At 41.7% G+C, this 26,039-nt stretch overlaps 3 protein-coding genes across 7 annotated transcripts; 2 read left to right on the forward strand and 1 right to left on the reverse strand.

Annotated features, from left to right (window-relative positions):
• Positions 1–68: 68 nt before the first annotated feature.
• LOC130404719 (glutathione S-transferase omega-1-like) lies at positions 69–2,294 on the forward strand. Its single transcript, XM_056609598.1, has 6 exons — positions 69–243; positions 679–787; positions 880–1,102; positions 1,290–1,391; positions 1,541–1,647; positions 2,023–2,294. Exons 1-6 carry the CDS (start codon positions 216–218, stop codon positions 2,171–2,173), a joined length of 720 nt encoding a protein of 239 aa, XP_056465573.1. The 5' UTR covers positions 69–215; the 3' UTR covers positions 2,174–2,294.
• Positions 2,295–3,077: 783 nt separating this feature from the next.
• On the forward strand, positions 3,078–15,456 carry LOC130404713 (alpha-internexin-like). Of its 2 annotated transcripts, XM_056609588.1 has the most exons (5): positions 3,078–3,145; positions 7,782–8,062; positions 12,547–13,275; positions 13,962–14,086; positions 14,623–15,456. In XM_056609588.1, the coding sequence occupies exons 2-5, from the start codon at positions 7,868–7,870 to the stop codon at positions 14,846–14,848; spliced, it is 1,275 nt and encodes a 424-aa protein (XP_056465563.1). In that variant the 5' UTR covers positions 3,078–3,145; positions 7,782–7,867; the 3' UTR covers positions 14,849–15,456. The 2 variants fall into 2 exon arrangements, with proteins under 2 accessions (XP_056465563.1, XP_056465562.1); XM_056609587.1 differs by lacking the exons at positions 3,078–3,145; positions 7,782–8,062 and having other exon boundaries at positions 11,916–13,275.
• Positions 15,208–25,858, reverse strand: LOC130404714 (polycomb group RING finger protein 6-like). 4 transcript variants are annotated; one of them, XM_056609590.1, is made up of 13 exons: positions 25,816–25,858; positions 25,225–25,264; positions 24,485–24,632; positions 23,313–23,413; positions 22,931–23,030; positions 22,615–22,711; positions 22,058–22,113; positions 20,175–20,234; positions 19,764–19,881; positions 18,164–18,191; positions 17,389–17,487; positions 16,389–16,475; positions 15,210–16,211 (listed from the first exon to the last, which is right to left on the reverse strand). In XM_056609590.1, the coding sequence occupies exons 1-13, from the start codon at positions 25,818–25,820 to the stop codon at positions 16,161–16,163; spliced, it is 990 nt and encodes a 329-aa protein (XP_056465565.1). In that variant the 5' UTR covers positions 25,821–25,858; the 3' UTR covers positions 15,210–16,160. The 4 variants fall into 4 exon arrangements, with proteins under 4 accessions (XP_056465564.1, XP_056465565.1, XP_056465567.1 ...); XM_056609589.1 differs by lacking the exon at positions 25,816–25,858 and having other exon boundaries at positions 15,208–16,211; positions 25,225–25,774; XM_056609592.1 differs by lacking the exons at positions 24,485–24,632; positions 25,225–25,264; positions 25,816–25,858 and adding an exon at positions 23,630–23,904 and having other exon boundaries at positions 15,220–16,211.
• Positions 25,859–26,039: the final 181 nt, after the last annotated feature.

The following is a 26,039-nucleotide window of genomic DNA, read 5'->3' on the forward strand; positions in this document are numbered from 1 at the left end:
GGAACGCCACAAGATGACGCGAAAGACGACACACACCCATGATGACGCGCTGAGACTTAGACACACCCCCATGATGACGCGCTGAGCTGAGACGATCCCATTCAGGAAGTTCAGAGCGTTTATATAGGCTAATAGAAGGGCCGACTGTTGTTCTAAATTGCGTCTTGGTCATTCATACACCTTCGATTTGTATCATTGTCCCCCCGGCTGAAATAATGTCTACTCAAAAGTCTTTCGCCAAAGGTAATTATGATCTATTGAACTTGACGCAATACTGAATAAACAGGATATGCATGTCATTGCAAAATATTTTTTGGAAAAACGGTATGGTTTAGATACCGAAAATATTAGATTAGAAAGAGGTTGAAATGCTTTAAAATATGTTCTTATAAAATATGATATCTGTTATCTGGTAGGACTATAAGCACCGAAGGCATACTGTACACAAAACTACACATCCAGTGTCTATTCATTAAAATCCACATCGATAGGCAAGAATATAAATTATGCAAAGTCATGGTTTGTCGTCTTCCCAGTGCAATCACGAGTTGTTTTATTTGATCAAGGAAACCTGGATACTGTAGTTGGCTACGGTGCTGTGTTGACAATTAATTGTTTCACTATCAAGACCTTTGAATATGATAATGTTATCATCATCATTCTTTTGATGAATTTCAGGCAGCACTGCGCCTGGTCCAGTGCCTGAAGGCACTATCAGACTGTACAGCATGAGATTCTGTCCATTTGCCCAGAGAGCCAGATTAGTACTTCAAGCAAAAGGCATCAAGTAAGTCAATTACATAGACCTGGATCAATCGACTGTCGGAACCCACTGTTCTTTAAGCCTTACGATATTTAAAATAATATATGCCTCCCCAGGCATGACGTTGTCAACATCAACTTAAAGGAGAAACCCGACTGGTTCTTGGAGAAGAATCCTCTTGGGTTGGTGCCGACTTTGGAGACCCCTAGCGGCCAGGTGATATACGAGTCCCCGATCACCTGCGAGTACCTGGACGAGGTTTACCCCGACAACAAACTGCTTCCGTCAGATCCGTTTGAGAAAGCTCAGCAGAAGATGATGTTGGAATGTTATTCCAAGGTAGGCCTACAAAAGCTACCTGTATTTTCTTTCTGTGCATATCAGTAAATGCCCTTGCTCACTAACTAATGAAAATAGATAATTTGCCTTTAATAGAGTGTATCATTGTTTTTATGACATTTGGCTTGCTGTACTCTTCTCTGCCATCATGTATGGATATTAAAACCCACTCGTTATTTTTCCCTAGGTTGTACCATACTTCTACAAGATCCCCATGGGCAAAAGGAGCGGCGAGGATGTGTCTGCCCTCGAGGGGGAACTGAAAGAGAAGTTAGCCAAATTAAATGAGGCAAGTCAATGTTTTTTGCCGCTAAGCAAAAAATACCTGCATTGTCACCGTTTCTAGCTTCTTCTTTTTTTCTAGCTCCAAAACCAAATTATATTGAACATCAGTGTGCCAGTGTTGATAACTAAATATTTAACATTGTTTCATTTCAGCATCTTAAGACTAAAAAGAGCAACTACATGGCTGGTGACTCAATCACAATGATCGATTACATGATGTGGCCTTGGTTTGAGAGGATGGAAGGCATGCAGCTGAAACAGTAAGTATTGTGCAGAAATACATGGCTCATAGGTGACGCATAACGACAGGGTTGGCCTGGTATGCATGGGGGTTTGCAGGGGATTGTCATAAACTATAGATACTTGATAATGCAATGATGAAATTATTTAACTTATTTGTTTTGGTGATTTGCATACATTCACTGGGACATCGATATTCCAGATGTTGATGTTAATATTATCAATGTCACAGATGGGATTAAAACGATGTATTGGAAAGAAGGTTGGAAAAATGTAAGAAGTTGGGTTCACAAGCCAAATTAAGTTTGGTATTGTCTTAACAGGCCCCTATTTGAACACCAAAATATGGGCCCTTTAAGAAAATAAGTTCAATACAATTGTGTTTTTTCCCCTAGCTTCCTGGATGGAACCCCAGAGCTTAAGAAGTGGACTGAGCGCATGCTGGAGGACCCTGCTGTTAAAGAAACCTTGCACGCTCCGGACACACACATAGGCTTCTACACGTCCTACATCGCGGGGAAAGCCGACTACGACTATGGCCTGTAGAGAGGAAGAGAGCAGCTGAGCACCAATATATTGAGATCTTTTCTATTCAGGTCCAATCCTAAATGTTTCTAATTAGTTATAATTAAAGCTTTGTTTTGTAAGACTGATGTGTGTGTCCTTTTACCTCCTGGAGATGTCCTAAAGCGCTCAATGCAAAGCACAAAATATTAACAGTATTTCCATTGATCGAACGATTTTTTTGATAAACTGAACTATTTCATAAATGAAATAGCATTGTATTTATAATATACCGTAGTATTGGATTAAATCGTCCAAAACATCTTAGCTCAAAACCATTGGGGCACTTTGAAATCAGATCAGATTTGTTTTTTTTAACTTGAGCTGCCTGTTGATAACTTTATGAGTAATTATATATTCATCGACCAGTGTTTTCTACTTAAGTTTTGCAAGAATAAATATATCTAGATGAAAAAGATGGAAGCATAGAAAAGTGACGGAGAGAATACAATTTTGAGGAAAAGGAGGTAGTAGTGGCATAGCTGTAATGTAAGAAGTAATTGTAGGAGGAGCAGTTGGCAGTAGAAATGTTGAATAGCTTAAATCAAGTGAGTGATTAGAACAAAATGTCATAGTCGATTTGGACGTGTGTGTGTGTGTGTGTGTGTGTGTGTGTGTGTGTGTGTGTGTGTGTGTGTGTGTGTGTGTGTGTGTGTGTGTGTGTGTGTGTGTGTGTGTCAGTAACTTGGAAAAGTATGTTATTGGCCTTAATCCTTCACAGTTGTTGATCGAAATAAGCTCACATGATGAGACTTATACCGTTGGACTCCTCCTCCTCCTTGGATAAATAATTCATCCATGCTTGAAGTGTCTCCGTGCTTGTTGGCCAAGCACCACCTGAGGCCACCCTATGAAGGTAGGCATTGTCCGTCCTGCTCCCACTTGGCTCTCTGGCACTCAGGCCCCGCCCATTTGCTGGTTGCGAGTCCTCTCGTCAATTTGCCACCGGCACAGGTATGTAGCAGTAGATGGCTAGCTGCAATTGTTTGCATTTAAAATTAGCACACAAATTAGCCTATCTCAGCAGTTTTTGCTCGTTTGAAAACTGTATTTGGGTAGCCACTGCTGGCGTGGCGCGTCCTTTGGTGCGATCGGCTCGCGATTGCTGCAGTTTGCTGCTGATGCTCGTGAGCGCACCTCTCCTTCAGCTGTGATTTGTGACGCTGCCTGATCGGATCCAGGCCAGGTCTTCTGAGCCCTAAAAGCATAGAAACACTGCTATTTTGCCGGAGACTATTTTGCCTGGAGGCTGTTTTGCTTGGAGACTGATTTGCTGATTTTTTTGCTGACAAACCGCTTGGGCTTCTGCTATTTCTGATGACATGTTTCAAACAATTTTTACGTATTTTAAGAACATAAGCTGCCCCCACATAGCCTCTAGGAAGCAGATTCCAACACACAAGCTGTATTACCCTCACATAGCCACTAGGAAGCAGGACCGAACATATAAGCTGTAAATACTGTGCATAGCCACAAGGGGAGCAGGACCTTACTGAAGGCTGCAATAGCTACTCCATCCACAGAAGGCAACACCTTTAGACAGGTGAGGAAGCCGAGGTTAATACATCACATAGGCCACGCCTACTAGGTATTTAAACAGGTCCGGAAGCAAACAAGGGCAGAAACTTCCGGTAGTCCAGACTTGCGGGTTAGAGGCAGAGGTAGCCATGGTTTCAACATTGGGGGGGACAAATGCCTGGGGGCGTGGTTCGGCCCCCCCCAGGCAAAGATTTTGAACATGCATTAATCTGGTGCAGTCTGAAAGCAAAATCTCAATACCTAGCACCTCATTTTGAAGACCTTTTTATGTTTAAAACACTTTAGTCTGGGAGTGTGGAAGACTTGAAATTAGGAAAAGGTTGACACACATATGCTTCAGAGCTGTTTTCCTTTACTTTTTAAATTAAATATAATATTTTGTGCTCCTCAATATTTCAACCAATCCAGTCAGTTCTTTTTCTTCCACATTTTATTCATTGATGTTTTGTCTTTTTTTTTTTACAAAATACACAAACAAACACCTGCACTTTCACAACAAGGACACAATATCCAGCCAGTTCTTACTTCCATTACATTTTTTATTGCATAACCATCACATTTGCCAATGTTGAGTAAACCCACCCAGGTGCATCAATCTCATGGACCTAAATAGAAGTCACCCCAAAACTTTTGTTACCCCTCAGAAAACAGATTTTCTGATATTTTCAACCACTTGTTTAATAAGTACATAGATGAGTTTCATGAGAGAGCGCACTGAGCTAATCTCATGGTGAAACCATTAGCCGTATTGAATGATGCACTGTGACATGTCAAGGACATAACCTACATTTTTCTGATTAGTTATAGATTAATCTATGAATACATACATTATACGATGTTTTGTAACTTTGAATGAGACTTGACTTAATAACAATTACTATAATGCTTAGTCCACAGGTTATTTAGGCTCCATGCAAACTTTTATATATATTTATTTCATTTGCACGGTGGCGCTGAGCATTCACCAAATATATTTTTTTTTCACAGCTAATGTAGCCGTTAGCACACTCACGATCTCGTAATAACGAGATAAGGATCTCGAAATTACGAGAAGATATCGTATTTACGACATAAGGATCTCGTTTACGAGAAAAGGATCACGCCTCTCATTCATCAATAACGTTGCTGGCTAGCTGCAGGACGGTAAAGATGACGCTATCCGACGCTATCGTATTTTATTTCCTGCTCGGGTTGAGGCATTGGGAAATATTGATGTTCCTTAAAAGTGAGGAGGGCATTAATATAAGTGTGTCAACATTGCGCAGACATCTGAAGAGAGCATTAGTTCATATTTATTTCATAAACGGCAGTAAAAAAAATTATACCGGTGGGCATAAAAATAAAAACGGTGGGCATCATAACAAAAACATAAATAATTTATTAAGCACACCGTATGTTCTTGGCATTCATTAGCCTTTCACAGACCCATAGTATGGATAGGGCGTTTATACGGTCCATCACCGTTGCTTCTTTCCCCATAAGATGCTACAGTCAGTAAGACGCTATCAAGAAAGGAAGTATTGCCCAATGTCACAAAACGAATGTACCCATTCCGCACGTGAACGACTTCATGGCTGTCTACGCTTCAACCTCGTGCATGATGCAGAAAATGTGCAACAGCGCCCCCTGGGGTCACAGATTTCGGCGGGTCGCAGAATTCGGTGTAACACCGGGGCCAACGTCATCTAGCTGTCTTACTACATAGGTAACACATAGCTAATGATGCTGCTCGCTAGAGAAGCGACAACAACCAACGAAATTTGAGAGACACTATCACACAACTTACCAGTGTTTTCGATCGTAACACGCCACTCATTTGCTGTTGTTGAAGTTTTTGATTCCGTGGTCATGTAAAAAAGACGGTTGATGCCCAAAGCAATCGAGTGACAAGTCACCGTCACCGAGCCGCACGTGCGGGGACGAATCAAATCATGGATCTGTCCCATTGGCTAGATAGCACGAACAGCCATATTCCCATTGGCTGTAAGAGCTGTAAATGGAATCGGATTGAGTTATTAGGGTGTGCGGCGCGCACTGTGTGCAGAGATGCGTTCAGGGAACGGAGTGTTCTTCAGAGAAAACCGTACATGGAAATATTGAATTGCTATATATTCCCAGCGATTGGGGGGGACATTTTGGGCATATCTGAACATTGGGGGGGACTTGTACCCCCCAATGTATAATAATAATAATAATAATAATAATAAATTGTATTTATAATGCACTTTATATTCAAGAATCTCAAAGTGCTTCAGAGAAAAAAATACCAAAAAAACTATTAAAAAGGGGGAACCTCAAAGAAAGTTTAGCTAAATGCTCTTTTAAAGAGATGGGTTTTGAGGTTCCGTTTAAAAAGAGCTGTAGTCTGTGGAGCCCTCAGGTGGTCAGGGAGGGCGTTCCATAGTCTAGGGGCAGCAGCAAAAAAGGCCCGATCACCCATGGTGCACAGCTTTGTATGTCGGGTTTGGAGGGTGTGAGTGGATCCTGTACGGAGTGTACGTGAGTTTGTCGGGGGGGTGAGGAGTTCCTGAAGGTAGAGGGGGGCAAGTCCGTGAAGGCACTGGTGGGTGAGGAGGGAGACCTTGTACTCAATTCTGAGTGAGACAGGGAGCCAGTGCAGTGATTTCAGGATGGGGGTGATGTGGTCATGCTTGCGCACCCTCATCAGGACCCTGGCAGCACTGTTTTGAATGTATTGGAGCCTCTGGATGCTCTTGCCAGGGATCCCAATGAGGAGTGCATTGCAGTAGTCCAACCTGGAGGAGACAAAGGCATGGCCGCTATGCCTATGGTATTGGCCAGCTGGTAGTCGCTCGCACGTGTTCAATACAATTCCCCTCCTTTTGCTTCGTAGTTACAATACCGAAATACTTTGACAAATAAAGTGAGTTAAAAGCGATGGACTACTTTCTTCGAAGAACGCAGCACAGTAATGAATTGTTTATTCTCCACACAATGGACAACACCATATAAGGTTCTATGATTTTGTAGACAAGTTAATGACTACAAACATGTACATTTTGCCATTTCCGCTATAACAAAGACAGGCCAAAGGTTTACCTGGGTATATTAGAACATGTAGGCGTGGCTTAGCCTATTTACTATTCCACCCACTCCCAATAAAACTGTTCGTTTAGCTGCGTTCGAAGGATGTGCAATCTATGATTGAGCTTGGTCTGGCAGGCTAGATAAATCTGTTACTTTCCCCTTATTGTTTTGGTTTCTTAAATTAAATTGTGTTGGCCTATGTTCCCATTTTGATTAGTTTATTTCTGTTAATCATTTATTTTGTATCCGTTGCATTAGGATACTTTTGTTGGGTGATTTAAACAAGTTAATGATGTTTACTTCTAAAATAATCGAGTGCGTGTGTCTTCGTGTGTGCGTTCCCGCACATCCCTCGCTGACCCATCTCCCAACTGGTAAGCCTCAGCTGTTGAATTGGAGTTTCTGTCCTGATATCCCTATTGAGTAAATGTTTTTTAGTATCTTTATGAGATTTTAACTTTTGTAATAATGGAATAATTGTTGGAACTGGAATACCATCTCCTGCCTCTCAGTAAAACTAACCTAAGGGCCTTGTTGCTGGTATCAGGAGCGTCGCTAGCAATTGAAAACATTCGGGGCTGTAGCCCAGAAGTTAAGAGTCCTTTTTAAAATGAGGGTTCAGGGTTTTTCCCCATGAGAATTTTTGAAAACGGGGCTGATAAACATGCAATTTTAACGTAGTTTGAGAAGGAAAGGAAAGACCCATCGTCATGTCTGACTCACGTCGGGGCAGGCGAGTAGGTTAGTGTTTACATAAAGGATAGGAAAGTGCAGCACATACACCATATGCCAAAATGAGTCATTAGAATAGCCTAATAATGCAACCACATTAAAGTCTATACTCTACGGGGCTACAATAATAAGATTGTAGCGCAAACGTTCAAATGACATGGCTCCACTTAGAAAAAAGTACAACCTGAAATTCAGTCAGTTGTCAAATTTGCTGAACAAAATGTTAAACTTAAATAATCGTTCGTAATTAACTTGTAGTCCATTTATTTAGGCTCTCAATAGCATAACCATACAGCATTGCCACATCGGCGGGAATACACGGCAGACGCAATGGACGACGGAAGGCGTGTCTGACGGATGGGGGAGTGGTATTTCCCGACGGAGCCAAGATCTGATTGGCTGACGGATCCGTTGCAGCCCGAAAAGTTGAAATTTTCCCAACTTCTGAACGCAAGAGATGGAGCCGATGGAACGGACGGACCCACAATCCATTTCAGGATCGCCCAATGCAAAGTCAATGAGATCCGTCAACGGACGGATGCAGTGGGCAAGGTGTGTTTATAGGCCTGCATGTACGGTAAAATTCATGCTGGTATAAATAATACATTTGATAGTATTTCCCATCTTTGCTGAGCAACAGTTATTTTTGAAATTAATACACCTAGCAAGCACCTAGCCTCTAACCATATAGCAAAAATCTTATGGCCCAAAACTGGCATGCCATTTTGGCAATGCTTTGGAATGATGTACAGCCCAAATTTGTGCCAAAAGAAAAACAAAAGGAGGCCAAAACCCAGCCAAAACCAATTTTGGAATACCAAAATGTAGCCAGAAGTATCCCAAAGAGTGGCCAAAATCCCCAGACCATTGCCAAAAAGAAGCCATAACTGACCCAAAGTGATCCCAATAACCGACCCAAAATGATCCCATAACTGACCCAAATTTATCCCATAACTGACCCAAAGTGATCCCATAACTGACCCAAAGTGATCCCATAACTGACCCAAACCTCATAAGTTACATTGTTAATTTATTTTCTATGTGTATAATGCACAAATAATTAAACAAAATATTATAAAAGTAGTATCTTTTATTCGATTTAATCAGTTTGCTCCTGGTTTGGAGCCGGCTGGCGTTTTTTCCTTCCTCCCTCCCTATCCCCAGCCCAGTAAAACCATTGTTTAATGGCATCCGCAAATTTGCACATCCGTTTGCGATTGAACAGGATGGATTGCGCCTAACTGCATCTGAAATTGAAGAAGCACACAAAGATAGTTTGTGTCAGTGATTTTAACAAATATAACTGGATTTAAACAGCAATACTGCAATGCATGCTACAATCTTTTTCCCGCAAAGTTCCAACTGTAAGCATTGCCAAAATAACTTATCACGGGAGATAGGTGCATGCTCTGTGGCTGTGTGGGCTGTGTGTTGTCTCCCAGAAACGGGGTTCTGACGGACGTTTTTCATATTAATCACATCGTTTTAGTTAACAATAATTTTGAATTAACAATAATTTTGGCCAGGTGTGTTTCAGCATGGTAGCCTATATCATACTAAACATAAAAAAAAGAAAAGGAAAAAAAAGCAGAATAAATTTAGCGCTCAGTGTTGATTCTGTGGCGCTGTGCTATGTATGGGAAACAAAGAAAATCAAAAGCAGCTCACCAATTCCTGACGAAGGTCCCGCTGGCTTGCCAGGTCGCCCTCCAGGGTCTCCAGAGCCAGTTTATCCCCTAGCGGAAAATAGGCAGTATGCCTGGAGGTGGTGGACATCTTCTGACCTCCCTGGATAGATCTGTGGAGGTCTTGGATCATGCGTATCATGGTCTTTTGCTGGTCCATCAGGATTTGTTGGTTAACCAACAGGTCACGCAGAAGAGCTGTAAAATAAAAAAAGCAACATTTAGTAGGCTTATAAAAAGGCAGTTTTAAATCTTCAACGCATGCATTTTTGTCTGTACATTCATTTTTATTTATTTATGTATTTATTTATTAATCTATTAATTTGCCCAGCTACCTATCCATCTATCTATTTATCTATTATATCCCAAGGATATATACCCATATATATATATATATAGAGAGTGAATATATCACTCATATCAAGTGACGGCTGGAGGAGTGTAACACATTAATTCTTACTTCCACACATTTGATCACAGCCTCTGATAGCATGATGCCCCTGCTGACTCCCTGACCCTGGACTGACAGACTGGCCCTGATTAGGTGTCCCTACTATCTCCACCTCTGTCCCTGACTCTGCCATGTCACCTCCACCATAACTCGTGCCAATTGCTTGGCGAAGGGTTGACCCCAGGGTCCTTAAGTGCTGGAGGTGGGCGTAAAAATATATATTTTAAACACCTATGAATTGTTATTATTTCAAATTTCAACTTAATTTTCAATTATGATTGCCTAGTTTATTAGTGAACAACAATTTACATATTTTTTCATCTATCATCTCCACTAAAAAAGCAACTTTTAAATTACATTTTATTTAAAACTAAAGACTTTAATTACAGCGGCTGATGTTGGACGGTCCAGAGACAGCAGGGGTCTTAGGGAGATTTTGGAAGGCCTGTTTCTTTGGAGGACTGGGGTCTTGACTTTCAAAGTCCAGTCGGACGTGTCTACTTGGCCTTTATTAGAGACAGACAAAACAAAAGACAAATATATGAGTTCATAAAGAGACTGGCTTTGCACAAATAAAAAAAAGTCATTTTGAGATGCATAAAAGTCATACTTGATTTTTCTTTTGGGTCTGCGGTCTGTTGTCGGGTCTTCGGCCTCTGATGCCAAATCAATTTGGTTTTGAGCCAGTGGCAGCTTCTGGCGACACTCCAGATAGTTATCTGTTGAACAGAACTCGAATTTAGGATTGTATTTATTGATATCATGACTGATCAGGTAATTATTTAAGGATACATACCTGAAGAAAAAAAAAAAAAAAAACTGCATGCCCCACTATTGTACCATTGCGTGGGCACAACCTCCACCTCCTCGGAATTGTCAAAGCAGACAACGGAATACATAGTAGCTGGTCTTCTGCATGAAAACAAAAATCAAACTGTTAACCAGTTTAACCCTACTGCCTTGCATGCCAAACCTACATTTAACAACAAGAACAATTAAAAAATAACTGAACATATTGACAAATCAATAAATGCAGGGTGTGTGTGTGTGTGTGTGTGTGTGTGTGTGTGTGTGTGTGTGTGTGTGTGTGTGTGTGTGTGTGTGTGTGTGTGTGTGTGTGTGTGTGTGTGTGTGTGTGTGTGTGTGTGTGTGTGTGTGTCGATTGGTCCTCTTCATTTTTTGGCAAGTTGGGCCAACGGATTTGCAAGTTTAAAGGTGGTGGTTATCTGTGATTCACATATTTATTTTCACTGTCTCTGCATATTTCCCACGGTCCCACCGAGCGCGTAGCCTACTCGCTTATTAGCCTAGCCTGCTCGACTTCATTCGACATAGGTTTCAAAGGTAGCGCGGATAGATTCAGGATTTACCATACTCCTTATCTAAAATACATTTATACACGATGCAAGGCGTATTATCCACAAGAAATAGGCTAGAATATATTCTAGCTAGGAAGGAAATAATGATCGGCTCGCTGCAATTGCCTGCTCTATATCCCACCATATTTAGTCATTTAGCAAACGCTTAACGTAGGATAAGCTATTAAATGTAACGTTGTGGAGCGCATGACTAGGGCGTTTCAAACCGATAAAACGACCATGAGTAACTTTATGTGAGTAATAACAATACCTTTTTTTTAGAAAGAGAATAAATGTAGGCTATGCAACTTACCTTAAGTTATCACGCCGGCAAACTGTTGTTGGAGAGCTCTTCTCTGGGCATGATTCTTCAAAATTCCCGGTCTTTGCGCAGCCTTATGGCTAGCCGGATAGATGCCAAAGCGCACCCGTAAGTCATGAAATGCAGTCCCGCTCATCACCTTGTCGGCTGGTTAACAGGACATAAGCCATAAACGCACCCGAAGTCATGGGATGCAATCCCGCTCATCACCCTGTCGGCTGGTTAACCAGACATAAGCCATAACTCAGCCAGAATTACATGGCGCCCTTTATTTATTATGGCAGATCATAATTAAGCCACAGGTCTCCCAAACATCTTAGAGGAGCTTATCATGTGCCAAAAAATATACGAAGCCGGTATGAAATTAAACTGATTCTGGAAAAAAGTATAAATGATGCAATTATGTCGTTAAAGCATATAATATCTATCATAGAATAATGATAAAGATTTGAATATTTAGAGTGAATGCTGATACAGCATTCACACGATGGGGAATCAAAAGCAGAGAAAAAATTAGGTATTTTTTCTGTATAATTTGTATTCTCTCCATAGACCTCCTTCTATATATAATTTGTATTCTCCATTTTTCTACACCTAGTTTTTCTAAATGTTAAAATCCCTTTTGAACCACTTTCGTGGTCATTCTGTTTCTCACTTAATGAGGTGAACTTCATTGCACCCTGTCGGCGCAATTAAGTGTTTTACCGTAAAAGGCAACCTAGATGCGCAATCGATCCTTTAAGTTTAGACGGCGAGGGCGCGCTACTCCGAAGTGTAGATTGCGTGACCGCAGTCCTTTATAAGCTCCACTAAAGCTCTTAAGTAAATCAGTCTGTCGCCTTCCCCCTCTACGTTGTCGTCTCGCCGCAATGACGAACTATGGAGACCAACACTATTCTTCTTCATCCTATCGAAAGATTTTCGGGGATTCCCCGCGTTTTTCGAACACATCCACCTCCTCCTCCTCGCGCGGGAGAAGCGCTGGAAGTGTGTCTCGCGGCTCAGCTGACACCAGATCCCTGAGATCTCTGCAGGGGTCGTCGTCTCGCAACACCGCGTCCGCGTCATCCTTCGGTTACTATAGGAGGACCCCGGGTGCCGGGGACTTTGTGGATTCAACCCAGGTCTCCGCGGTCAACAGCGAGTTCAAACTGGTTCGGACCAGCGAGAAGGAGCAGCTGCAGGGGCTGAACGACCGTTTTGCCACTTTTATCGACAAGGTCCGGCACCTGGAGCAGCAGAATAGTGCCCTGGAGAGCGAGCTGGTCACGCTGCAACGCAAACAACAAGAACCGTCGCGCGTCGCCGAGCTTTACCAGGAGGAGCTGCGCAACCTGCGCGCCCAGGTGGAGGAGCTTAACGCCGAGAAGAACCAAGTGCTCATCGAGCGGGATAACTTGGAGGAAGAGCACCAAAAGCTCCTCGCCAAATATGAAGACGAGGTCAGGGCGCGAAAGGAGGTCGAGCAGACCCTCAAGTCGTATCGGAAAGACGTCGACGACGCGACCCTCGCACGCCTGGACCTCGAGCGCAAAGTGGACTCGCTGTCGGAGGAGATTTCCTTCCTGAGGAAGGTGCACGGCGAGGAGATGCACGAGCTGAGCGCGATGATGCACGCCGCGGCGCAGGGGGCGTCCGTGGACGTGGCGATGCCCAAGCCCGACCTCACGTTGGCTCTGAAGGAGATACGGAACCAGTACGAGGCCGTGGCGTCAAAGAACCTCCAGTCCTCCGAGGAGTGGTACAAGTCCAAGTTCGCCAACCTGAACGAACAGGCGATCCGGGGCAACGAGGCGATGCGCGCCAGCAAGGAGGAGATCAACGAGTTCCGGAGGCAGCTGCAGTCCAAGACCCTGGAGCTTGAGACGCTGCGAGGGGCCAACGAGTCTCTGGAGAGACAGATGAGGGAGGCGGAGGACACACACAGTGCGGAGATAGCCGCCATGCAGGCAAGAGCAGACACCAGGAACAATGATAACATTGATTATTCCTTTTATTTTGTGGAACGTTTGAATAGATTAGGATTTCAGGTTTGACTTTTACTGGAGATCGATTGCACATCGCTTTAACGTCCATTCTAATTACACAATAACGCAGAAAACGTAGGCTACTATATCAACTACTAACCCAAACGGTGTCCAAACGATTCACCTTTAATTCATTTATCTCGGTTCATCAACCACCTCAACCGCCACCCTGGACCCTTATTGGATCAGAAGGTGGTGGCCTTAAAGATGGCACGTTAATCCTTCTTAATGGAAGGTGTTGAGTCATAAGGTTAAAGTGTACTTGTTCGAAAGGCCTGATTGAGTGATCTATCAGTCATTCGTCTCATTAGTTTTTCTCACAGCTAGTGGTATAATAGGGCAATTTTCTCACTTTCATTCACTAACTCGCTCTATCATTTCCTAAAATAAGATTACAAAAGATGACAACATTTGAATAGAAAAAGAAAAGTGATAATGTAAAAGTTTAATGCAATATCAATCAGAAAATATGTAAACAAAGTGGAAAAAGTAGCCTACTTGAATAACACAATTGTATGTTTGTATATTATATTATATTACAGAAAAGTGTTAGCCTTGAGATGAGGGTTGGCGTTCACCCACTCAGCCTCTCTTTCTGCATGTTCCAGGACACTATTGGCCACTTGGACAGTGAACTGCGCAACATGAAGAGTGAGACAGCGCAGCACATGAGGGAATACCAGGAGCTGCTCAACATCAAGATGGCACTGGACATGGAGATCGCAGCATACAGGTACCAGCTAGCAGACCAACCAATTAGCAGCTTGGCAGCCCCCATCGTTACAATCCTTTTATCGAGATGAATACTAAATGGCTGACGAACATATAGAACAGAATGTGTCCTCAACTTTGTGGTCTTTAATAAGTAAATAATAAGTTACCTGTTTGATGATGCATTCCTGATACCTAAAGGTATACATGACTTGTATCCCAAAGCAAACTAAAAACGTATTGTGGTTTGATGTTGTTAAGAGTAAAGAATAAAAAATAAAGATGTTTGAAGCAGATGCAAGTTGTGATAGCAATACATTTTCTAATAAAAATGAGGCCACAGGCCAAAACCGGTTGGCAGCCACTAGACAACACTAGAGCCATGGTGCTACAGTTCTAAAACATGACCGAACAAATTGACTGTACAATTAACGAAGACGGAAAATGTAAAGAATAGAGAGGTCAACCTTTCCACCACACCAACTGTCATCTTTATTCCTGTCAGAGTAAGTCATTACATCTCCTGAATATTAATATCTTTCCCTCTTGGTCCAAAAGAAAACTGCTGGAAGGGGAGGAGAGCCACTTCAGTTCGGGCGTCTCGTTCGGCGTGTCCAACCACAGTACCGTGGGCGGCGGCTACGGCTTCCCCCTGCCCCGCTCCTCTCTGAGCTCCACCGGGAGCAGTCGCAGAGAGAAACAAGCCTCCCCAGAGGGGAACACTGCCAAAGAGCCCGGGGAGATGAAGAACGATGATGACGCAGACGTCAACTCCAACAGCTAAACAAACCCAAAGAGAATACTCTTTGATATGTAAACAAAGTGGAAAAAGAATAGATCAGACTTTGGGTCTGATCTATTCTGTTCCGGTTGCATCTTTAACAGTTATACTAGATATTTTAAATGTTTGGCAGGAGTGTTCAGGTTTATTTAACTATGCTGTTTATTATCAATAAGCTAGGCTCTACTCGTATAGTAGAGCATATACTAGACGAGTATATGCTTGTCTAGTGGGAGAATGGGCGGTGGGAGAATTTGTCTACCTCCTTCTCAATCGAGACAATCACTAAATCTACTTACTGAAAATAAAGTACTTATGTAACTTACTTAATTATGTACTTATACATATTAATCTGTTGATACCGGAATATAGAATAGTTCATTTATGGTTATTCCTGTGTTTGTAAACATGTTTATGGATATCACGAATAGAAACAAGAAAAGCCTTGTCTTGTGACGAGGCCGCCTCAAATACCTGTTTATAAAATATACCAGGATTAAGGTGATTGATTAATAAATGTAATGATTAAGAGTTGATCCTTTACGACTGTTAAATGCCGTGAATAAACAATGAATTAAAAAGGACCTCAGTTTCACACAAATATTTATTAAACACGCAAATAAGTACTTTGAAAAACAGTTCCCTACAGGTCTCAAAACAGTAACAAAAAAAAGCTTGCACGGAAGTGAGAAGCTGGGAGATGACGTGCGTCACTCAACGTGGAAGCAATTGATTCAGAAGATAATGTACAAGTAAGTTCAATCCTAATAAATTAAAAATAAATTTGGTAACGCTAGTAAGAGGTAATTGCATTTGGAGCCCTTTTTTTTTTTTTTTAAATAATCAATTCTCCATCCCACAACGAAAACGCAAAACAAACGCATACAATTATTACGAAGTCGCTGTGCTTTGTCCCAACATACGACCTCATCAGCATGACCATTGGTGGAGGAAATAAAGCCATTTCCATGGCAATCAACAGGCACGGGGTGATGGTCCAGACGGTCGATCCCTTGGGAACAGGGATGGTGTTGGGTGCAAGAACTTCCTGAGTAGTGGTGCGCTCCTACGACAACCTCTCCTAGGAAGGCATTTATGTCGGTTTGTCCGTTTCTCCCTCCGATGTTACTTATTTGGAGGGCAGGTTTCCTACCTCTCTCCCAAATGTCTCTAATACATTTGTCCCCCCAAAAAAACACTACATCACTAGTCCCAGCAGGACCCAGTCTGCCCAGTAGGTGGCGGTGCCGGGAGCCTGAGATGAGCAGACACACCCACTGAGTGTATGTCCGTAGGAGGGTCTCGTGCTCAGGACTCAGGACTCGTTTGGTAGAACGAGGCCAAAGTGGAGCACCAAGAGGCCATCCTACAGGGGGGAGAGCATTGATTTAAAAATAGTTTTAACACTTCCTACACACCGTTCTGGGACACAGATAGTTATCAGAGTGTCTATATTGATATTATTTTTAAGTCTTCTCCTTTGTCTCTACGGCTTGTGGACCAACTTGTGAGACAGTGTGATTGAGAAACCCAGTGTACATACCTGGACAGCCTCCTCTCCCATGGTGTTCTGGATTTGTTTGAGGGACTGGTCGTGGTCCAGGAGATGATCTCCACACACCATGTCCACCTGGGGGAGCACAAGCACATCTCACACCACAACCTCACACACACTACACTTACTTTGGGTGACGAATCATAAGGCAGCTGTATATGCAAGACCTGGAGAACCTTTTAAAATATAGGTATATTTAAATAATTTGCTGAGGGTCAACAAAACAGTAAGATATACCGTGAGCATGTATTTTGAATCAAGGACAGATTTAAGAGTTGGCAATTAGCATTGGGGACAATTACTGAAAATAAAAATAAATAGATAATCCCAGTGGTTCCCAAGCGGGAACTGAGAAAAACCAAAGACTTCTAATAGCATTAAGGGTCTGAATGCCAGCTGATCATGCTCCTGTCCTCTTCCTGTCCTTTGCCCACTTCCTGTTCTGCTCTATGTTTGGTCCTGACCCTGAGCTCTTAATCTGATCCATGTAAACCTGAAACCCCTAATACCCGGAGGCCCAGCCCGGCTTGGAATCCTCAGCAGAGCTGAACGGTAGACCTATATTATAACACTAAAATATACCATCATCGAAAATTGAAGCTGATTGCTGTGCCAATCAATAATGCAATCTCAGACCTTGTAATAAATGCATTAAATGTATTAACATCTCCATCTATATCAGAGTAATGTTGCTCCGCATTACCTAGATTTGTGCACTGCCAGGGATACTACTATTTTTAGATACTATCTAGTATCCAAAGCTTGGCTGCTTGAGATCGGCTAAATGATTAAATAGGACAGATCATTTTGTCATTAAGCATCGTGCCAAATATAAAACTCTGACATACTGTAATTTCTTTTTTTATAATTGTTCCCTAATAAGTCTATTCATATTCCATTGTCAGGCGTACGACTCTTCACAAACACACACACACACACACACACACACACACACACCATTGTCTTAAGAGACCTGTAAAACACTGACCTGGCAGGTGGGGCTGAGCTCCATCTTCCTCCTGATGAAGAGCTCCACGTGGCGCACTGTGGCTTCTCCAGACACCCGAACGTAGCGCCTCTCCAGCGGCTGGGGGACGAGACAATGCCAAGTCAGTTATTTGGGACTTATACTTTCACCTCTGAAAGTGGCAAACTCACAGAAGTTAAGTTGCGTTCTCTTTGGCGAAACCTTCAGCCATAAGCGTTAAGGTTACCTTATTCTACAAGACTTGAAAAACCTTCAAAATTTAATTTTACACGATCTTATATTTATTAGGGGTGTAACGGTTCACCGATACAAAACGGTAACCGGTTGGATTAACACAGATGCGACTACATTGATACGTGGGCCCCTGAATCGATTTAAAATGACCGAGAATCGGTTGATGCATCGATTTAAATGTTATGATTCGGTTGAGTTAAGCTTTAGTCTGATATCAAGACAGCATTTTCAATTTTCGAAATAAGGATAAGGGAATAAGAAGCGAAATAAATAGGTTTTTTTTGACCAATGGGATCGCTCAAAATGTATATATTTTTTTGCCTCTGGACCCTTTTGCAGTTCAACTGATAACTAATTATGAAGTTATCAGAAATTATCAGCCTGCTTTGATTCCTACTAATTCGGTCGCATTTCATTGTAGCGGTATACCTTGTCATCATCAGGTTAACTCTGGTATCTCTGTCTTAACACTTTGTTTTGACTGAGATAGGATCAGGTTTAATTGTTCCACATAAATACAAGACCTTAAATTAATTATTACCTTGTAGTTTTTGATACCATCCTCAGCACTGGGGGAAAAAACAAAATAAAATGTTTAGTATTACACTTTACCTTCACAATAATACGCATTGATAGCACACCTCCAATATAATGCAGTGCTTGTCTTGACCCCAATTTAAGTCAGTTGTACTTTTTAATTATTTATATTTATATTTTTACGTTTATTTCATGATTCAATGTGTCAATGCTTATTTCATGTAGTAATGTTGTGTTTCCTATAATAAAATTGGGATGTGTGAAAGTGGCTGTTTCAGCATAACCTACAAAAATAACTATGCATGTTCTTTTTAGGCAAAACAATGAAATAATTAGATTCTCGTTACATCTCGATCTCGGTAATAACGCAGTCAGTCATATAGGGCAATGGCCACGTTATAGCTAAAGTTAAGTCTAGTTTATTTTTTGCATGGAGCAGCAACACAAGAGAGACACTATCTGGCAACAAATGGAATGACAAGCCAAATACATTGTTTTGTGCAGTAAAATATGCAAACATTCTTCAAAATAAATTGTATATACCGTATATATTAGGGCTGTAACGATACACCAACTCACGATTCGGTTTGTATCACGATTTTTGACCCACGGTTCGATACATCCCACGATTTTTTAAAAATGTAAAAAGCATTTTATCTAACAATTAACACTTATCTAACAATTAACTTAATGTAACATTTAATAACAAATAATTTGGAACACAAAGATTAAAAGAAAGAATACTATTAAAGTATAGCTAAATTAATAAATAAATAACCAAAGATTGCAGTTGGAGGATGCTTGCAGGTAGGCAAAAACCCTCAACTAGTTTGGTTGGTTTAGTCAAATATCCTATTAGCGCTTCTTATTAGGCTATAGCTTAAATAATGACATAATCAGGCCATATAGAGTGCAACATGTTTAATAGCCTAACTTTCAATAGATGGAAAAAAACATGAACGTCGTGAACGTCGCAATAACGAGGCATGTGTTACGATTAGCGTATGTGTGTGCGCGAGAAAGGCAGTGCACGTATGTGTGTGCGTGAGTGACGTCAGCGAGTGAGTGGACAAGCGAGGAGAGTGAGCAGTAGCGTGTGTGTCTAGTGAAGAAGCGAACGAGTCCGGTAGAATAAAGTATCCAACCTGTCAATAATCGGTGGCCGCTTCATTCCGACCTATAAGCAGACAAACTGCCGGTCAAATCACACATAACAATAGAGACAGGGATCACACAGGCAATTTTTTTCACGCTTGGCACACTCTGGATAAATGTCGCTCATATCGCAGATGCGGCTGTGGAGAAATGCAATCCTCCGTAGCCACGGAGAGCTGTCATCACAGAGAGGGCATCTCGTCGCATACTTACGGCATCGATAAGAGGGGGTGGTGTCAGCAGACTATTATTTAGACAATTTGACCGGAGTTAGAAAGGGCGTATCGCGCGTGGCTTTGAGTGTCGCGGTTTCGATACGCGTATCGTTACAGCCCTAGTATATATATGTAGGAAAAATTCAAATCCCACAGTCAACTTGTCCCCTGCTGTGACCCACAAATGGATGCTGTCCACCAGGTTGAGACCCCTTCAGTCTAGCAGAGGCTCACCCTACAAACTGCAGCAGCAGAGACACGTCCAACTCTGGGGGGATGGTGAACACGGAGTGGGTGGACGTGTCCTTCTTGGGCTTACGTGCAACAGTGGGAGTCGGGGGGGACAGCACCACTGAAGAAGATGAGGTGGAGGAGAAAGGAGTAGAGGAAGATCAAGAAGAGGAGATAAAGATGAGGAGTAGGAGGAAGAGAAAGGAGAAGAGAAGAAAATAAAGATGAGGAGGAGCAGAAGGAGACGGAAGAAGGAGAAAGAAGAAAATGAAGGAGAAGGAGGGGATAAAAAGCAGAGGAGGAGGGAGAGGGAAAGAAACAGAAGACATGAAACAGGATGGACAAAGTAAAAGTTAGTCTGCATAAACACTTAGTATGGTTTGTCAGGTCATAAAAGTGCAAAGTTTGTATTACCTGGTTTTGGCACCTCCATGCCTCTCTGTTTGTAGAAGTTACACATTTGATCTCGCTCTACTGCAAAGAATCATGGTAGACATGATAATGAAGTTTAACATTTATTCTGCAATGCAACAGTTTATCAAACAAAGGGTCTTGTAAGAAGTACTAAATACTAGTATAACTAATGTAGAATGTTGGTGTATTCTAGTGTCTCTCTGTGTTCACATTCATAGTGTTGGGACAGGCCAGTGCCTTTCCAACTGATACAAGAAGGCCAAACAATCCTCCATTTGTTTGGCCTTCTGGGTCATAGCCAGGGCCATATACCTTATCAAAGGAGACACCGCAACTGTTATTTTGTGATTCATGTCTTCTTTAGTATAATACTTGCCCTAGGGATGGGCCGATAGTCGATTCTATCGACTATTGCCGATAGATGGATTCCATCGTCTGAAGTTGCCGATAAAAAGGCGAGATTTTTTTTTTCATATATTTATTTTTTTTTATAATTTTTTGAAAAACAGCGCTGTGGTAGCTATTTTTACAACTTAAAAAGCCCCGCAAATTGTAATTGAAATTAACTGCCACAGGTGGAAAACACACTATGTAGCGCTGACCTGCCGTATTCACTCACTGCTGCGAGAGGAGAGGGGCTCGAAACCTACCGGTCTGCTCGCACGGCGAAATTACATCAAACATCACACCCCGCTGCACCATTTCCGGGTAACAGCTGTGGTACATGAGCTGTGTTCGAAATCGTTCCCTATTCACTCACTCACTATTCCCTATAGTGTTCATGATATAGTGCACTACATAGGGAACGAAAAAACGAGAATTCGGACTCTATGCTGAACATTTCTAAACGTCATTTGCGTCAGTAAATGTGCCGGGTATTTGTGTGACGCAGACAGATGCTCCCACATCATGGAAACAAACCGGGCACTCTCGAGGAAAGCTGGATGTTGAATGTTACATTTCCTTGAACAAGGTTTTTCTTATTAATTTTGAATGTTACATTTTCTATGTTAAATCCCAAATAAATTGTTGACATTTCTTAACGAAAGCCGGAGACTCCATCATCAAATGTATTCATTTTCGCGGTTATTCAGCTTCTTCTTCTCCTCCGGAAAAACACGACCGCATTGCATTGTGGTATACGGGAGTAACACGTACTAGGGAACATCATATGTGCACTCAAATTTGGGGTATTTTAAGTGCACTATATAGTGCATGAAATTAACCTGTGAGAATTCGAACAACACCACAAAATGGTGAGCACCATATATAGTGCACTATATCCGTGATAGGGAACGATTTCGAACACAGCTACGAGCTGTGTGTCATCAGCGTGTGTCATCATGACAGCACCGCCGGCACCGACGTATCGAAACTTAAATCAGCGGAGGCTCACGCTGGTCCAAGGGGAAGAACATCGTTTTTAAGAAAAAATTAGAAAATAAAATAAAATAAAATTATAAATAATTATTATAAGGTTGCCCCCCCGATAGTATCGACTATCCGCGATCGCTAGGGGGCGCTATCGGACGATGGAAGCTTGTAGACGATTGCCCAGTCCCTAACTTGCCCGAACCTTTGGTTCGGTGAGAAGAGGGATCAACAGAAAAGCAGCAGGATCTCCTCCAGAAGCGCCTCACCCATCTACACTATAGACTAGTGTAGGTGTGATGTAATACCTTGCTGTATTACATCCTGTAATAAACCATCTATTTGATCCTCTGATCCAACCTGTCATGCTGTCTTGATTTCCACTTCAAGAATTACTACTACGACGAAAATACGCAACGCAGATCTATACGAACAGCTTAGAACACCAAGAAATCTAACATTTGGAGCCGTGACACGTTATATATGTAACAATAATTATTTGTACTACTTACATTCCTCCAGAAAGGGAATCATTTTGTAGACAATATCCTGCAGTTGCCTGTCAGGTCTGTAAATGGGATAGAGGAAACGTAAATTAGGGCATAGAATTGAGCCTTTGCTGCAGATATACAGTATTACGTGTGATATATGACTTGAAACAAAAATCAGCTTCTGGTGTACAAACTGCAAACTGATTAGGATTAATTGGATGGGGGCTATATTTTGCTTGTGTGTTTTTCGATAGCTACACTAGTTTTGCGTATTCATAATTTGGGTGAGGAAGCTGTGCTAATGACTAGGCTGAACCAGGAGCTACGTCATCGGCGCATTTCCCAAGCCAGGGCCCCTATGGGGACTCTGGAGGAAACAACAATGATCTTATTAAAGGGTTTCTTATAAGCCTGTTTGGAAAAATAGTGTTTGGCCTATAAAAGGTAGTGTTGATGCTGATGGAAATGGATCTGGTTCTTCAAAATGTTTTTTCTAGAGTACTACAGACATATGGCTGAAGTATTTGTAAATTAGGTGCTCCAGACAGCCTGAGGATAACCCTCAGGATCAATATTACCGTATGTTGTAGAGAGGCTGTGTCTGGTGGACCACAATGCTGCAGGTAGGACACCTGTTGCCATAGAAGAAATGCTTCACGATGCAGCTTTTGCAAACTGTGAGAAATGGAGAAAGTGATACAATGCTTTAATAATCTAATTAAGAAATTCACAAAACCAGTACAATTTCCATTCAATAAAGTAAATGGACTATTGCATCAGATTTCATGTTGTTGTTGATATACATCACAGAGTCATCAAATTAAACTGAACATTTTAAATAAACAGCATAAGGGCCTCTAACTTTGGGACTTGCGTTCCAAGATGTGGACTCACATGTATGGAGGCACTCTGTGATGGTGGTGGCATCGATGAGGAAGCCACAGCACAGACCACAACGGATGTATGGATAGAACTGGTTGAGAGGAAGCTTGGGCTATGGGGGAGAGAGAGAGATGCAAACATTTAAATAACATAATTAATCTAAATGTCTACTGGTTACATTACCCCTTATGCCTGAAAGTTGGACAATCAAACCATGGAGCAAAGTATTTACGTCACATTACCTTTTGTAAAAAATATTTTTTTCGAAAAAGTACAAATGAATACAAACAAATAATGCTCTCATCGACGTGTAGATTCAACGTTGTATTCAATATCAACGGTTAAGGAGTAAAACACTTGCTGCAATGATAGAAGTGTTGTCTCTTTGAATTACCTCATCTTCGGAGTCGGTATCTGATATGTAGGGCGAAGCATCTTTGTTTTGATGCGTCTCTTCCACTTCGTGTGTTGACAGGGACATTCTCAACTTGTGGACTAGAAAGCAGTACACAATTAAAACAAAGCGCGTGCGGTGGACTCTCCCGTTGGCGTTAAAACAAAAGTGAACAACTCAACGTTTCACATTGGTGATGGTTGTTGGTTATTACCGGGTCGGCCGTTTGGTTTAGAGGACCAAATGTGTGGTGTATCGGCTACAATAGAGTTAGTAACTCGGGTTCAAAGGTTAGTTCTCAAGTATATCGTCTTTACTTGTCTCTGTTGCTGTTTACTCGATAGTTCCCGGTTGTATTTCCCACGAGTTGCCGGGTGCAACGGTCTTCCGGGATGTGTGTAAACAGGCGCCCAATGAGACGTTCAAAGACAGGAGGATTGTACACTTGCAAACCTCGAACTGACTCTAAGCTATGGGGAACGACTACGAGTTGATTTATTATTTATTGGTTCATGTACGTTTTAGAGGTGCGTATGTATTTGTGTATGTTAATGTCGTGTAATTGTAATTTTCATGTACGTTAAATCAACGACGCCCGATGTATCTTCTCGCTGGGTACTTTGGTCTTCCCGCGGTATCTTATGAGACTTTCAAGTGCAGTCAAAATGCGCGAAACCCGATCGGAACATGTTTTTTGTAGCCACTCAGCGCTCCGTCAAAAGATTTTTGGGGGAAATTCTGAAAACCTTTAAAGTCGCATCGGATAAAAGTGTCGGCTAAATTCTCAACATATATATTACGTATATATATATATATATATATATATATATATATATATATATATATATATATATATATATATATATATATACACACACACACACACACACACACACACACACACACACACACACACACACACACACACACACACACACACACACACACACACACACACACACACACACACACACACACACACACACACACGAAATAGAAAATCGGAAAATAAAATAAATGTGTTTACATAAATGAACGGGCGAAATGGGAAAATAAAATAAAACTCGGGCGTTACGTAATGTGTTTACATAAATGAACGTAATAAATTAAGGTATAAAATCGGATAAACGCTTCCGGTTTTGGACAGAAGACTTGACGCTCGCTGGATTTACCGTGAGACCATCGGGGGGGCTTCAAATAACATTGTGTCCCAGTCCCAGCGTCAGAAGTGGAGGAGGGCAAGTGCTGATCCCCAGTATCGACACTCTCCACAGTGTCTACACTGTCCAGGGTCTCCTGCTGTGAGGCGTCTGTCAACATCTTGCGAAAACAAATATAAAAAAGTATATTAGTATAAAGTAGGCTATAGTATATATAAGCATATAAAAAAAGAAATGCAAGGGTGTAGTGGTGAAATAAGAGGTGGGTAAACTATGAATACTTAGATCAGTGATTCGCAACCAAGGGTAGTGCATTTACTGTATTTGGGAGGTAGCTAAACTCTGAAGTGAGAAGTGGGTAAACTCTCGTTTCTGAAATTTCAGAGGTGGGTAAACTGCGTTTGCCTCCACTACAGCCCTGGTGACACGGTCACGGTCAAATATATGTGAGAGAGAACCGTAGCAGTCTAGCACTAACACAAAACGCAAACACACTGTTGTGAAAGCCGCTTGATGATGACGATCACTGATCCAAACACTAGCCATGAAGCTTTCATGACGATATGGACATTTAGGCTACTTCAGGACAATTTTTTTTTGGCTCATATTCGTGAATCACGAAATATGCTCTTCTAATGTCAGATTGATCGTGCTTGTAGTGGAGGCTGTGTCTAAGGGAACACGGTATGCAAAATACACACAGAGCTAGCTAACGCGCAGCTTGTAATTAGCAGCTATAGCATGATGCTTACCGTGGCAATCTCTCGCTTACGGCAGACGGTGTCTCTCGACCTCGGGACAGGGCAGGCAGAGAGGTTTGCATTCACAGACGGCACGGCGGTAGGAATTAACTTTGCCAACCTCTCACTCTTTAAACCAAGTGAGACCATCTTGGCATCCCCCGAGTGGTAATCCTCCGCCTTGAAATGCGCGCTGCATATTCTTGAGTATGCGGTAACAGAGCTAGCGGAAAAACCTGCTCGCCTAACCTTAACAAATTGCACCCAGCTTTGGAAGATCCCTTTGTCCTTGGGGAAGCAATGGACCCTATGTCCACTTTTGCTGGAGTTGTTGCACCCGCCACAAACACAGTAGTAAACCATTGTATCTATATATCTACTCTCTCTCTATCTATCAGCTATCTATGTTATGTTATGCTATGCTATGCTATCCCTCACTATCTATCTATTCTATGTTATGCTATGTTATGCTATGCTATGCTATGCTATCCCTCACTATATATCAATGCTATGTTATGCTATTCTATCTATCTATCTATCTTTATATATATTTATCTATATAGGCTATCTCTATCTATATATTTAGTTATATAATCTGAGTACCTCATGTGACGTCATCTTCTTCTTCTTCAGGTTTTATTGGCGGTTAGCAAACCAACTTGTAGGTGCATTACCGCCACCAACTGGACTGGAGTGTGAACGAGAGATATTGCAGCTAATACAAGGAAATAAAATACGAATATTTTTTTTAATATATATGTCTAGACATATAAATATATATATAAATAAAAAATAAATAAAATAAAACAGACAAACAAAACTAGATT

The sequence above is a fragment of the Gadus chalcogrammus genome, chromosome 15, assembly GCF_026213295.1.
Source record: "Gadus chalcogrammus isolate NIFS_2021 chromosome 15, NIFS_Gcha_1.0, whole genome shotgun sequence".
NCBI lineage: Eukaryota > Metazoa > Chordata > Actinopteri > Gadiformes > Gadidae > Gadus > Gadus chalcogrammus.